Here is a 15,046-nt window from a genome sequence, read left to right on the forward strand (position 1 = left end):
CTCCCCCATTTCTTCCTCCTTCCTTCATCCCTTCCCTCTTTCATGTTAGCTGTCCCGTAAGCACCTCTACCACTGAGCTACATCATCAGCCATTTTTTTTATAATGAATCTTATTCTTAGACTAAGTTCTGAGCAATGGAATTTTGTAGAAGAATTTGTGGCTAAGAATTCCCAGCATGTCTTGGAAGTAATTTTTCTTGTCATTGTGGGGACTTGCTATGTGCTTCCTGTTCTGTTTCTTACTCTGCAGTCTGGTTCCACCAGACATAGGTTCTCTTGGGGAATCCAAGACTCAAGAAAATTCTAATAGGCAGGACAGGACAAGTGAGGAGCTGTCATACCCACTGAGTACCAGAGTTCTCAGATAAATGGCAAGGGCAGAGACACAAGTAGAGAGACCTTTAAGGGAAAGAAATTCACAGGCACCCCCCATCTCCTGTGAGCACAAATGTTCCTTCTCTCGTCTCTGCTGCCAGGTGCTGTCTCCTTTGGCCAAGAATCTCTTCCACAGGGCCATTTCTGAGAGTGGCGTGACCCTGGCTTCTGTTTTTTTTATGAAGGATGCTGGGCCAGTGACTGAGGTAGGTCCTACCCTGGACAGCTCTTTCGCTTTTCTTTTGCTCTCCTGGCATTCTGAGGGATCTTTTTGACTGTGGAATTCAGCTGAAGGGCTTGAGGAATTCCTGAAGTGAGAGTGACCAATCAGGAAGCACTGTTAGGGCGCCATCTAAAACACATTCTGAAAGTTCTGGTGTCTTCCTATGATTTATGTTACTGAGACACCCTGCAATTCTGAAGCACACATTGTATGGAAAGACAGGAGACCCTCAGAAGCATATCACATGTATTAGCTCTCCTTATATAACAAGTGCTGAAAACTGAAGTAAATAGAGGATCTGAGCGAGACAGTGGAATCATGGGTTTGTTGGTCTTCACCGCACTGCATACAACTTCTCTTGATACAGCACAATTTACAACATTACTTTTTAAAGTTATAAGTAAGCAGAATTATATATGTAAATGGCTCAGGTCACAATTCCAATTAATAACAGAAGCAGCAATTCATTGGATACAGAACCTATGCCTGCCAGAGTATTTTAGAAACTCTTTGATGTCTTTTGAAAGTGGGCTTAGGCTAGAACCCACTGTCTGCATTGATGGAGGGTGGAGACATTGCCCTTACCTCTGCTGTTGCCTTTGATCTCCTTTAGCAAATTGCTGCTACTTCTGGGTGCAAAGCCACCCCATCTCCTGTCCTGGTTCACTGCCTACGCCAGAAGACAGAGGACCAGCTCTTGGAAGTCACAAAGAAAATGGTAGGTGGATTTCTTTCTATGTGTTCGGCCCCAGGCTTCATTCGTTCCGCTGTCCTTTTCCCCAGATTATGTCAGGTAGCCTGTCACACGTCAGAAACAGTGTCGACCACCTGATCCCAAGTGGAAATTCCATGCTTTCCTTTTCTATTAAAATGTTTTAAATGCCAAAAGTTCTAATAAGAATATGCTAAAAATGCATAACATTTTCCTCAGCAGTGTTTTGCCATTCTTGCTTAAGAATGTGTTTAAAGAAATTAGACATTCCCATTTCTGCAAGTAATGATCACCTTGAACTTTGAGGATGCAAATATTAAGTGCAAAGTTTTTCACAAAAACATCACAGCTTATCTCGGTTCATTTACAATTTGTTGAAATCCTAATAGTATTCACACAATTTTCTATGGCTGTGATTCAAAGGTAGCCATGCCATTGCTCATTTACTCACCCATTCATGTCTTCAATTCATTGAAATCATTTTATTATCTATAATCAATTTGTCCATAACTTTCTGTTTCTGTATCTGCAATGTGTTCATTATCAGACATTCAGCCAACATATATATGCATCTCATCCAGTCCTCCAAGAACAATGGCCATCTATCACTTATCTGTTAGCTTTTATAATTTCCCCATGTTCCTGTGAAAATTTCCAATAGTGACTACATTAAACAATTCCACACATCCATCTGTTCATCCATCTATCCTTCCCTCCCCACCTCCCTCCCTCCCCCCTCCCTCCCTCCCTCCTTTCCTTCCTTCCACCCATAACAAATGTAGTGCCAGCATAGGCTCTATGGAAATAAACTGAGCATTTTCTCTTTGCAAGAAAAACCTACAAGAAACACAACCATATGTTTACTTTGGTAAGAGTGGTAGGAGTAAAGAGGGAGGACACTTTCTTCTTTTCTTCTAAAAGTTTTTTAAAGATTTACTTTAATTTTATGTGTATGAGGTGTTTTGTCTCACACACATATGTATATGTACCATGAGCATGCCTGATACTCATTAAGACAGTATTGGATCTCCTGGAACTAGATTTAAAGGTAACTGTGAGACAACATGCGGGTGTTGGGAATATAACTTGGGTCCTAAGAGCAGCAGGTGTTCTTAAACACTAGCACCAAAAGGTACATCAATTACAAATACCAAGTTGATGCTTCTAAGAGAAGGTAATATTGAGAGTTGATTGATGCTCATGGCAGTCTGTCTTCACAGGGACCCTCATAAGACAAATAGCTAGAGAAAAAAATATACAGGTCCCTGGAAACTATCACTTTGTGCAAAACGTGTGAATTCGATTAGCTCAGAATTCACTGGGAGCTCCACTTCTTTGAACCTTGCACATCGCAGGGCACTTTTGGTCTCTTATGGACTCTATAGCACCATGTTCTGCCTGTATGTCCATGGGTTAAATCCAATATGGCTCAAGTCCTGGGTTGTGGTTTATCAAGATTTAAAAAGGTGCCCCAAATGCTCAAAATGTAGATACCTTTTCCACTTCTGTATTTTGTGATGGGGTGTCACTATAGTCCAGACCTGCCTTATACTTGCTATGTAGAAAGACTGATCTTGAACTCACGATCTTTCTACCTCAGGCTCCCAATACTTGAGGTTACAGGCATGTGTCACCACACTCAGCTCATAACTGTTTTATAATATGCATAAAGCACAAAGATTTCATCTATTCTCCATCTGGCATAAAAAGACTCAAATTGTAGAATTTGTTGGTGTCTTTTGGAAAACTAAGTGTACCAAAGATCCCAGTACATACTCTGGGAATATTTGAGTTCTTGTGGACGTTCTTCCGTGATTGTGTACTGACTCCATGTGTGTGCACATACATGCCACATAAACATACCTCTGAATGTTAGAGGTATGTCTAAAATCTACAGTGGATTATTCTGTAGTGGTCATTTTCACATTGTATTACTTTTGAGTGGTTATGATCAAATTACTTGAGACAAACAAATCAAAGGAGGAAAGACTTATTTGACTTCTGGTTTCAAAGGGTTTAGCCATGCTTACTTGACTCTGCATGGCTGGGCAGGACATCCTGGCTGTGGGAATTTGTAGAGAAAGAGGTTATGTATTTCATGGTGGACCGGAGGCAGAGAAAGGAGCATAATGGAAAGTTGGAATTACCTTCAGAGCCATACCCTCAGCTAGCCTCTTTCTCCAGGTAGCATTACCTCCCCGAAAAGTGCCGCCATCCAGAGACCAAATGTTTTAACACCCAAGCCTATGGGAGATATTTGCTATACAACCATATATGCAGATCAGATTCATTAGGTGAAGCAGCATTTTGATAACCACAATCTTGGGGACCACAGCAAGAAAAAGTGTGGATTGGAAAAAGTGTTAGTGAGCTTGGAAGAGTCAGTTTTTTTTGTTGTTGTTGTTGTTTTTTTAAATTACAAGAGAGTACTCATTTCTGAAACCTTGAATAGGAAAAAGAAAGTGCCATGACAGAATCTTAGGGCGTGGCTCTGTCCAGGTCCTCTGAAGACTATTGAGAATCTACAACTCAGCTTTCCACTGCCTTGTTGACTTCTCTCTGAAGCATGTTTGTCTTCTGGGAGGGTAAAGACAATACCACTCTACCCTCGCATCTTAAGTGCTTAGAAACTCTCTACCCTCCCAAATTTGAGCAGTTGTTGGGTTTACACATGTTGGGTTGATGCTGAATGTATCCATCTTTGAATGATTCATTGTGTTCAGGGATGTGGTGACCCCTATCACATATAGATGCCTGAACTCATGAAGCAAAAGTAGCAAAGGGGCAAATGGGAAGGATTCGTCCTGTCTTGTTGGTCCATCCTACCCCCAGCACTGGCTCCAACTCCAGTTACCCTCAAGGATGCCACATTTCTCCCACTAAGTTACCTTGTTTCCATTTTTTCCCTACAGAAAACTTGTTGTCAGAGGGAGCAGGTGGGGGAGGGATGAGGAGGACCAGACGCAGGCAGCACACAGCCTCTGTGATGTTTCCCCAGCACTCCCAAGGCCTGTTGTTTTCCCGCTGCGGTGCCTCCCTCATCCTGTTCAAGTCTGTGTTCATGCCCAGAAGACCCAATGTAGGAGCTTACGTCAGCCAAGGAGGATCTGGGGACACAACTCAACAGATGAACTTTATAATAGCAAAGCTTCTCACCCCAATTTCTGCCTTTGTCTTCACAGAATCTTTTAAAGCTTATTTTGAAAGAAGGTACTCCAAAGGTAAGGATGTTTTAAACTTTGGATACATAACAGTATTAGACGCCAATAAACTAATACTGAAGGCATTCTCCTTTGTAGAATCATAGTCATTTCTTTTATGTGTCTTCTTGAGGTCAGAGAAACAAAGTCACTTATCAGTTAACATGGCCAAGAAGACCAGCAGTGGCCAACGTCTGGTGACATTAGCCATGCAGTGTGTACAGTCCTGTTCTCTTTACCCCCACCCTTACCCCTGGGGGTCCTAGCACTTCCTTAAAGATCTGTAATGCTGAAGTGCAATTCTTTCAGTTATTCAGCAAACTTTTAAGAAGCACTAACTATGCAGCAGGATATGATTTAGGAGCTGATGTCTATCTCTTTCAGACAGTTCCATCCTAGGGGAGGTAGTATGGTAGAAAAAGAAAGTAGTAGACCATGTGGTTATCTAACCATTGTCATAAAGTAAAAAATAAAGTGGAAAATGGGGACTGAGTTAGAATTTTGAATAGAAGGACCATAGACTGTAGCTTGAAGTGTTGATAGTCAGGCCCTGGAGGAAAGAAGCCAGCTGTCAGGAAACCTGAGGGAAGGGCAGCTGCAACCATCTACTGCTGGATGTAAGTGTGTTTGGAGTAATGGTAGGGAGGGAGGTATGGACTTGAGCCTGGGGTGGTAGTAGAGTTAGAGAGGGAAGTAGTCACTGAAAGGCTTTGATTGTGATACAGCATGAGAGGGGAGGTGTTCAGAGGGCTCTGCAAAGAGCAGTGACATGATGAGTTTGTAGATGTTTCTTCAGCAACAATAGAAATAGACTATAGTGAAAGGGCAAGGGAGATGCAGAGACCAGCTGGGAGGCCACTCAGGGGAGGAAACACAGGCAAAGGACAATGACTGTGGTTCTCATGGGCAGCTGTGTCAAGGTTCCTACATGGATGCTGCCCAACTCTGGCCTTCAGGGTCTCTTTCTTGAATTCTCTCTCTCTCTCTCTCTCTCTCTCTCTCTCTCTCTCTCTCTCTCCCTCAGATCAGTCTTCCCTATACCATGCCTTGTGGTACCATGAGACTTACCCTGCTGAACATAAGATAGATGAAGAAAAAGCCTGACCTTGCTTATAAGAAAAATCTCGATTGCTTCTTCTGCTAGTTTTCTGTTACTTTGCTAAATAACAGAGATAAGCAACTGATAAAGAAAAGTAGTTTATTTTGACTGATAGTTTTGAGACTTCTTTCCCCTGCTTCCTTCCCTGCCATCTTTACCTTACCATGGACTGATTCTCCAAATTAGCCCTTTGTGTTTCACAGACCTTTTAGCTTCCTTCTTAGGACCCTGAGTTTCTAAGGCCACTGTCCAGAGTCATGGAGGTGTAGGTTCTGGCTGCTTCTTTACACAGGCAGAGAGGGAGCTGTCAGTGTTTCCTCACACCATGCTGCTCTTTCCGCAGAGCTACCCCTTTTTGCCGACTGTGATTGATGGAGTGGTACTGCCAAAGGCACCAGGATAGATTCTGGCTGAAAAGAATTTCAACACTGTCCCCTACATCGTGGGCATCAACAAGCAAGAGTTTGGCTGGTTTCTGCCAACAGTGAGCAAAAACAGACCTCTTAGACACGAGCTCCGCCATAGCCCACCCATCATCTTTCCAACCTGTGCTCTCATGAGTTTTTTCTTCCATTCCTGCTTTCTGTCCAGGACAGCTGTCCCATCTTTATGAGTAGCTACTGCCAAGGAAACATTCTGTGAATAATCCAGTTTTCTCCTGAGAAGTGCAGGCCTTAGGATTCTTCTGCCCATAACATTCTTGGTCTTTCCTTAATTAGTTTTGAAATTTCTAGTCTGAGGGGGCCTACTGGCATACTGATTGTGCAGGGGGGTAACCAAGTGCATCTGTACAGGGGAAAGGCTGGGCATTCAGCAGAGTCAGGCTGGGGCACAGCAACCACCTTGACTGGTAATCACAGGGCCCAGAGGTGCTCTCAATGCCTCATCGCCATTCAGAGAAAGCTGATTCTGATTGCGTTTTCATTTGCTTCTGATATGGAGGAAGAGCTTTTCTTCTTTAAAGATTACAAACCTCATTGATAGTAGTTGAACCAGTAGGATAGGTTTATTTAGTAATAAGATGGCAAGAAAGGAAAAGATCAAACATGATCTGAACTCAAACCCCTGATACCAAGGCTGGAGATTTTTCCAGGGTGGTGAGAACTCTGGTGGGCACTGTGGTGTGAAGGTGGGGATTCTACATGCCTACAAGATGAGGGAAAAAAGAGACTTCTCTTCATGACAAGAAGCAGAAGTTCAAGTTGAAGTAAAACCCTTAACAAAGGTCTCTATCTTTCCCCAGGGACCAGAAAGGAGAACAATTATTTTCCTATACATTTACATTCCAAAGATATTACAATATTTACAATTTTACTTTTGGCTTCTTGTGTTAAAAATTCTAAATGGAAGTTTCACATCTTTAAAAAAAATCAAAGAAATTATTGATAACTACTCTAAGAAAGAGTTAGGAGGCTGTTCCACTCCTCAGCAGGCTTGTGACGGATGAAGGAATAATTTCCCTTGAAAGCATTAAACTTTTTCAGGCAAGCATTGTAGGGGGTGGGGTTATTCTAGGATGTGCCTTAAGCTGCTAGAGCCAAGCTGGAGTCACGTCTCTGAGTGCAGATAGTTGGACAGGGTCAGTACATCCAAAGAGCTCCACAGCTCTTGCTGCATGAGAATTTCAGAAGTCATCAGAGGACACATCCATAAAGGCTGATTTTAGATTCCTCAGCCACCTGAGTCTGTGAGGGTGTGGCTTGTGCCTCTGTCCTGAGCTCTCTGCTCCTACATTTCCTTTGTCTAAACATTTCCTCACTGCCTAGGAAACATTGTGCTCTAACCTGGTAAGTGCTTAAATTGTCTCTAATCTAGCCCTTGAGTTTCTCTGTGTAAATACAATTGTTTGACTTGTATTAAATACACGAAAGACTCAAAGCCATCAATGAACTGGAACCTTCATTCTTCATTGGCTTGGGTTTTCTTGTTGTTTCTTCCTCTTATTTCCCAAGAATTCACAAATGCTTCACCATTTTCTAAAAACAGATGATGGAATTTCCACCCCCTGAAGTCAAGCTGGATAAGAAAACGGTGATGTTACTTCTGAATGAGTCTTCTTATGTTTTTGTAAGTGTCTAGGGATTCATGGCAATTGGCTGAGAAATGTAGAAATTCTGAAGGTTTTATCCCAAACTATAGATCAACACAGCAACAGAAAAAGACCGGAACCAGAGTTCTGTCCCCAGTTTTCTCAACTTTCCCACTTCGTCACCCCGGAAAGGATTTGTACAGGGCTCAAGAGGTTGACAAAGAAGCCTTCATAACTGGATGGATATGTTGGTGGTAGTCACTGTCTTCATCCATTTCAGGGTATCTCTGAAGATATTATTCCAGCTGCCACCGAGAGGTATTTAGGAGGCGTAGATGACCCTGTCAGAAATAGAGACCGGTTCCTGGAGTTGATCGGGGATGTGTTGTTTGGTGTCCCATCTGTGATCACGTCCCGTGGCCACAGAGGTAAGTCTCGGAGATAGGGACTCTCATGCTTTTAGTCTCTAACCCTTCCACCTCCTGGGACAGACAGACGTGAGATCTCTTTATAGTCAGGCCTCAATGTGTGAATCCTTATGTTTGGGAGGATTCTGCTCTGTTTTGTTTCTGCCAATAACAAACTTTAGCAAAAGGACCAAGTGCAAGTACTTATTTGGGAGCTGATCCCGAGAAACCCCTCTAGGGAGATGGGGGTGATAAACAAAAGGGATGGGTGCCCATCAATGATGTGCTGCCAGCACATGCCCATTGTGGACAGCTGGAGCAGCAAGGGAGGACATCTGTCCCCCAGTACTCAAGGCTTTGTGATTTGATCTGATGCACACATGGACAAAGTAGATTTTAGAGACCAGAGAAAACCTTCAAGCCAAGAGCTACTTGTGTATATATGTGCCAGAGGTGATAGTCAGGTTTTCCCACCAGACAAAACAACTAACAAACATTGTGAGGGAGGAGAGGCTTATTCAGGTCACGGTTTTAGTGTGTGGTGATTAGACTCCATTATTGTACCCTGAGGTAAGGCTAAATATTATTTTAGGGACTGTGGTAGAGCAAATCAGCTCACCTCCTGGTAGGTAAAAAGGAGAGAGAGGAGAGAGAGAGAGAGAGAGAGAGAGAGAGAGAGAGAGGTGGTCAGGAAAGATACAGCCCCAAAGTATGTCCCCAGGGACATGAGTCATTTTTAGGACATGGAAATACTGTTGATTTTTGTTTGCTGACTTTGCACGATGTAATTGTATTCAATTCATTTTTTATGTCAATAGGAATTTAAATGATCATTTTATTGACATTTAAAATCTTCTCCACTGTCTTTGGCTTGTTTAGATTCTTTTTCAATTAAAATTTTAATTTTTAAAAGGAATTTCATACATAGGTACTATAGTTACATTATTCCTACCACACACACCTCGTGTCTTTGATGTCAAAATTTACACAGTTTTGTAATGAAAATTTATTTTAGATAGAGCGGATTATTTGTTTAGCTGTAGTTGTTAATGCAATTTTTGTCTTATAACTTTTGAACTGGGGAAAAAATTGCCATATGCATTATCTTTACAGTCCTGGAGTATTCTGAATTCTGTTCTGTTTAGATCTTTGAATTTTGTGTTATCTTGTTTCATGTTGTTCATTAGTATCTTTTTGCTTTACTTTAAACAATTCTAATCATTTCCATAAGACATGTGCAGAGGTGATCAGTTCCATAAGTTTTTGTTTGTTCATTTCTCCCTTCTTTTGGAATGACAGCTTTAAAAAGTCTAGTAATCCTGAGACACAAAAGACTTAAGCCTCCTTTTCTGCATATATTTATATTTAAATACGTTCTAGCATACATAGACTTGTATATCTATTTATTACTCAACTTTTCACAATAGCTGAGAAGTAGAACTAACTTAGATGTCCACAAATGGATGAATGGGTAAAGAAAATATGCTAGGTAGAGGACAGAATTTTATTCAGCTACAATGGAAAATGGAATGATGACTTTTGCAAGAAAATGGGCAGAAGTAGAAATTATCATATTAGGTAAAATAAGCCAGACTTAGAAATATAAATGTTGCACATGTTCTCTCATGTATGGATCCTAGATTCAAATATGTGTGCACTGGGCTGAGAAGTGACATTAGCGCGTGAAAAGGAGAGAGAAAGGAGCGATCTTCAGAGAGAGGAGAGGGGAAATACGATAATGGAATACACGTGTCCTGAAAGTGGCATTGGGGCTGTTGATAGAAGGAAGGGGACCAGCATGAGGGGACCAGGGGAAGGGGATAGCTAGTGGGGGATGGAGAGGAATAAAACAAAGTATGAAAATGCCATAATGTAACCCATTAATTTATATGCTAACTTAAAATATGAATTAAAAAATAAGACTTCCAAGCAAGCACTTGGATTTGTTTCATATTCCCGCGAATGAATGAGCAAAACACTGGGAATGCTCTAAAGCTACTGAATGGAGGGCACTTCGTGGGTTGTAGATCTTCTTGAAATGAATGAGCATGAGTGTGTTATCATTAACACCCATCTAGTGTACTTTTTGGGTTCATTGTATTCAGTCATCTTAGGTCCCATACACACCTGACCCAAGCACAATTTCCACTTCACTTGTTAAGCAGCTCTAAGCAAGTCAAGATTTGCTGGAACTTTTCCTGTTGTGCTGATGACCAGGGGTTTCCTGAACAGGTAGAGATCTTGATGCCATCCATATGGGTGTCTGGTAACGTGAATTGTGCATGAATCCATGTCTCCTCAGATGCTGGAGCCCCAACCTATATGTATGAGTTTCAGTATCACCCAAGCTTCTCATCAGAATTGAAACCCAAGACTGTGATGGGAGATCATGGAGATGAGATTTACTCCGTCTTTGGTGCCCCAATTTTAAGAGGTAATGAATGGTGCATTGTTGATTGTGAGCATGAAGCGAGGAGGTCTTCCTTTCAGTGTTGGTTTGGGGGCCTTGAGCAACTTCTCTCTTAGTATTCATTTCCTGACTCATCCTAACAGTGCTGAGCTGAATTGGGAGGTCTCCAGCCTTTCTTCTGCTCCAACATGCGTGGCAGAGAATATGTACTCATGGGCCTCTGGTAATACTATCTCAGGATACTGACTAGTAATGTCAATAAGAGAGGTGGGTCCCCTAAGTGTCCAACTTGGAGACAAGAATGTGGCTGGTTGATTTCCCACTCAAAATAATATATCAGAATGTAAGTATGCGGTCACATTGTTAGCCATGAATCAGATGTCGTATGTATCTGTCTATATGCATACCTATTTAAATGTCACATTTAAGCTATACTATAGTTGATAATGGTTAAAGAAAGCCTCTCACAAATATCCTTAGTACCTTAATTCTCAGGAGTTCATGTGACTTGACCCACCTCCTGGCTGTTTATTACACACACTGGACATCTCCCAGTTACATGACATGAGACTGTGGATTTGAGGGGAAGATTTTAAGAAACTACCCAAGAGCCAGTAATACTGTGTTACAGAGAAAACCTGAGCTGTGGCAATGACATCCTGAGTAAGAAGGAACTGGAAGGTGGGATGTAGACAAAACCAGCAAGCTAGGGATGGACTGCGTGATCATCACTGAATTTTTCATTAGTCATTCTCAAACTGAAAGTACACAATAACTAACCAATATCTTCTTGTAATGAAGAATTTGACTCAGTAATTTTGGAACAAAGGCCTGCATTTACAACAAGCTATTGCTAGCTCATAAATTGCAAGTTGAGTTACAAAGGGTTTTTATCTTATTTTCCACAGATGGTACCTCAGAAGAGGAGCTCAACCTCAGCAAGATGGTGATGAAATTCTGGGCCAACTTTGCTCGGAACGGGTGAGGCTGGTGAAAAAGATGGTGCCAGGATGGTGGGCAAGATAGGACTGTGGGGATGCCCATTTGGAAGGGGTGACTTCTAAAGTTTAAGTGATCAATTCCAACCCCATGACCACAGTGCTCTGACAACATTGCTCCCCATCTCTTGTGGTGCACAGACCTTGTGGCAGAGGTAATCCAAGGATCCTTATAAATCTCATGGAAATGTGGGGACCAATAGCAGCTTTACAGAATGCTATTCAATTATGTTCCTAGGAACCCCAATGGGAAGGGGCTGCCTCATTGGCCACAGTATGACCAGAAGGAAGGGTACCTGCAGATTGGTGCCACCACCCAGCCAGCCCAGAAGCTGAAAGACAAGGAGGTGGCTTTCTGGACTGAGCTCCAGGCCAAGAAGCCATCCCAGAGAGAACATACTGAGCTGTGAATGGAAATTTCCACAAGCTGTGGGAGACCAGAAGAGCCAAGACGAGGCTACCCCATTGAAGGTGCTTGTTGGCCAGAGATGGATCTTTGAGGAGATTGGAGAATTCTCTTGTGGGGATGGACAGAAGCCAAGGAAGGAAAATGTTTGTACCTGTGAGCTCAATTTGAAGAATAAACATTCATCTTTAGATTAAATAATTTTTGTGTCTTGGCCTGAGGATGGCTGCATCTATGTACCTTAGGTGGAGAAGGACAAATAGAAAAAGACCATCATGGGAAGATGACTCTGAGGGGCAAGGCTTAGCAAATGGTTACCCTAAAATCGAGGAGAAAATCAGTGTATTGTAAGAGAAGCAGAATGTGAACTTTGCCTCACCTTCTGCCACTAGTTGGGAGATGCCATTAAATTGTGAGAAGGATGCAAGAGAGTTTGTTAAAGTGCTGTAGGCAATATGTGGACCAGCAAGAGAGTTTGGAATCCTTAGGGATTATATACTCAAGGGCAAGTTTTCCCTCATCACTAACTTTTCATGGATGTCTGTCAGGTCCTCATGGAAAAATTGGAGGTATGTTTTAAGGCCTTACAAAGCCCATCTCAGGACTAGAGAGTCCTGAGTTGTTTAGTGGTTAAGAGCTCTGGCTGCTTTTGCATAGGACCTGGGTTTGGTTCCCAGCACCAACATGGCAACTAACAACTGTCTATAACTCTATTTCCAGGAATCCTACACCCTCTTCTGGCCTCCGTGGGCATTGTACAATATGTGTGCACTTACATGCAGAAAAACACTCAAACACATAAAAAATAAAATAAACATAAAATTTAAAAGCACATCTCTGGTGGCATAGGCATGAAACCTTGCTCAGACTTTCATTATGATGAATGAAACCCATCAATATTGGAGAAAATGCCTGATTTTTTCCTTCAGGGACCTGGTGAAGACCTACTGAGATTTTAAAAAACATGGAAATTTAAGTCTACACCTTGGTACAGTGGTAAGATACTGTCTTGAGTAGAGATCATTAACAGTCCACTATCAGGGAAGGACAAAGCTGCTAAGAAATTCACTTTCAATATTTAGAAACACTGGTTCCCCTTATATTTGGGGCTGAAGCAGCACTATGAAAAGCACCACTCTCAGGTACCACCTTTGAGTTGTCAGGTACTGGATACCAAGTATGAGGTATCCACTTGTGCTGGATAGCTTTAGTTGTCAACATGACATAGCAGGGTAGAGGGACTCTCAATTGAGGCACTGTCGCCATTGGATTGGCCTGTGCCCATGTCTTTTCTTCATTGTTGAGTGATGTGGGAGGGCCCAGCCCACTGTGGGTAGTGCCACCCCTGAATAGGTGGTCTTGTGTTGGATAAGAAAGCAGGCTGAGCACAGGACAAGGAAGCAAGCCAGTAAGCAGCGTTCCTCCATGGTCTGTGCTCCAGGTTCCTGCCCTGAGTTCCTGCCTTGGTTTCCTTCGGTGATGGTCTTTGACCTTGGAGATGTAAGATAAAATAACCCCTTTCTTCCCCAAGTTGGTTTGTGTCAGTTTTTTTTTTTATCAGCAAGCTCAGACACCATGTGAAGGGCAGGCACACAGAGCTGGTCTAAAGCTGAGGGTTGGACAAGGCTTTAAGGCAACTTCTCAGAAAGCAACCGTGACAGGGACACATTAGAGTAAACACAAGCAGGGGTCACCACTACAGGAATTAGAAGCAGGTGGTACACTAAAGTCTTCCAGAACGACAGCAGGACCCAAGTTGCACTCATAGCCTATACTAGATTTATTGAATTCCCCAGGGAATGTGTGTGTGTGTGTGTGTGTGTGTGTGTGTGTGTGTGTGTGTGTGTAGAATAAGTTCAACAAAATTAAAGTTATTTTGTTAAATGTTTACTTCACTTTCTAATTACCTGCACATTATGTCAAATATTAAATATGAAATTGTAAGCAAAGACAGAAAGAAAAAGCCTATTAAAGAGATGAGATAATCTACAGAGCAGCATTGAGTAATAACTCAGGCATTAGATCTAATAGGATAGAAATTTAGAATAACTATGGAACACTCACATGATTATGTAGAGATTTTCAGCAGAGACACAGAATCTTAGAGAGAAGCAGTTCCTGAGATGGCTGCTTTGTGAGCCAAAGTTCCCAGCGTTTCTTTGTCTCTCTGAACCCACGGCAAATATTTATTCACTGAATGACAGGGAGTCTATTTTGAGAACCAGTTTTACTTTGGGGAATAGTTTCTGAAACAAAATGTCGAGCAGGAAACCAGTCTGTGACATATAGGGTGATAGTCACTTTCACTTTAAAACAGACATGTCTAAAAATCATGGGGAAAGCATGTGATTAAGCAAGGTCTTATGGGATTGGACTATTGAGTTGTTTCAGGTGATCAGAATGGTTCTTTGTGGAGTGCATTTAGGATCTGCCACTGTCTCCCTCTCCCCACTTAAGTGCAAATATTTGAAACCTCGTAGCCTCTCTTTTGATACTCTGAAGTAACCAGCATCAGCTCTGCCCAAGGGGTGAACAGTGAAAATAACATTGGGGTAAATCTCTCTGCCCTCATTCACACTGGTGAACAGGGCAGCTGAGAGATTTTATAACTGCCTCCATTCATAAACTAGTCTTTCAGGGAAGCAGCACAGTGGAATGAAGCAGGAGGTGAGTAAACCATACACTGTACTCTATGAAGGGGCACATAGCCTAGGAGGTCACAGAAAGAAGGTTTATTTGACCTTAAATTCAGTATATTCACACTGGACCACACAATTGACCCCCTTGGTGGGGAATATATTTCTATTTTATATTACATTATTTGAAAGATAGTTTTGTTATAGTTGATTGATATGAATATGTATCATTATATGTTTATAGTTATACATATTTGAGATCAGAAACATTTCTACTTTTTTTTAATTTTTTTTTTTACAATTAAAGTTACAGTTTTAACAATATACAAAATATTACAGTAATTCAGGTTTTTTGGCATAATGATTACAGACTTGATAAATACATTTTATATCTCATAATAGCGATGAAGATTATACAAAAGCTAGTAAAACAATGATAAGAATAAATTCAATTGTCACTTAAGTATCTAAAGCTATTTTCCTTTGCGTTCTTCCAGAATGATTTGTTCTTATTCTTTACCTTAATTTGAGGGACTTCAAGAAGATACTTG

General features: G+C 41.7%; 1 protein-coding gene across 1 annotated transcript in view; it reads left to right on the top strand.

Annotated features, from left to right (window-relative positions):
• Positions 1–12,057, top strand: part of LOC103749862 (carboxylesterase 1E-like) — a 30,148-nt gene extending 18,091 nt beyond the window's left edge. The window contains 9 exon segments of the mRNA XM_008852756.2: positions 477–581; positions 1,212–1,316; positions 4,493–4,531; positions 5,953–6,093; positions 7,596–7,676; positions 7,919–8,066; positions 10,348–10,479; positions 11,364–11,436; positions 11,692–12,057. Coding sequence (XP_008850978.1) covers positions 477–581; positions 1,212–1,316; positions 4,493–4,531; positions 5,953–6,093; positions 7,596–7,676; positions 7,919–8,066; positions 10,348–10,479; positions 11,364–11,436; positions 11,692–11,863 — 996 coding nt within the window. The 3' untranslated portion in view covers positions 11,864–12,057.
• The last annotated feature ends 2,989 nt before the right edge of the window (positions 12,058–15,046 follow it).

This window comes from Nannospalax galili, unplaced genomic scaffold (genome assembly GCF_000622305.1).
Source record: "Nannospalax galili isolate Female #2095 unplaced genomic scaffold, S.galili_v1.0 scaffold1007, whole genome shotgun sequence".
Classification (NCBI taxonomy): domain Eukaryota; kingdom Metazoa; phylum Chordata; class Mammalia; order Rodentia; family Spalacidae; genus Nannospalax; species Nannospalax galili.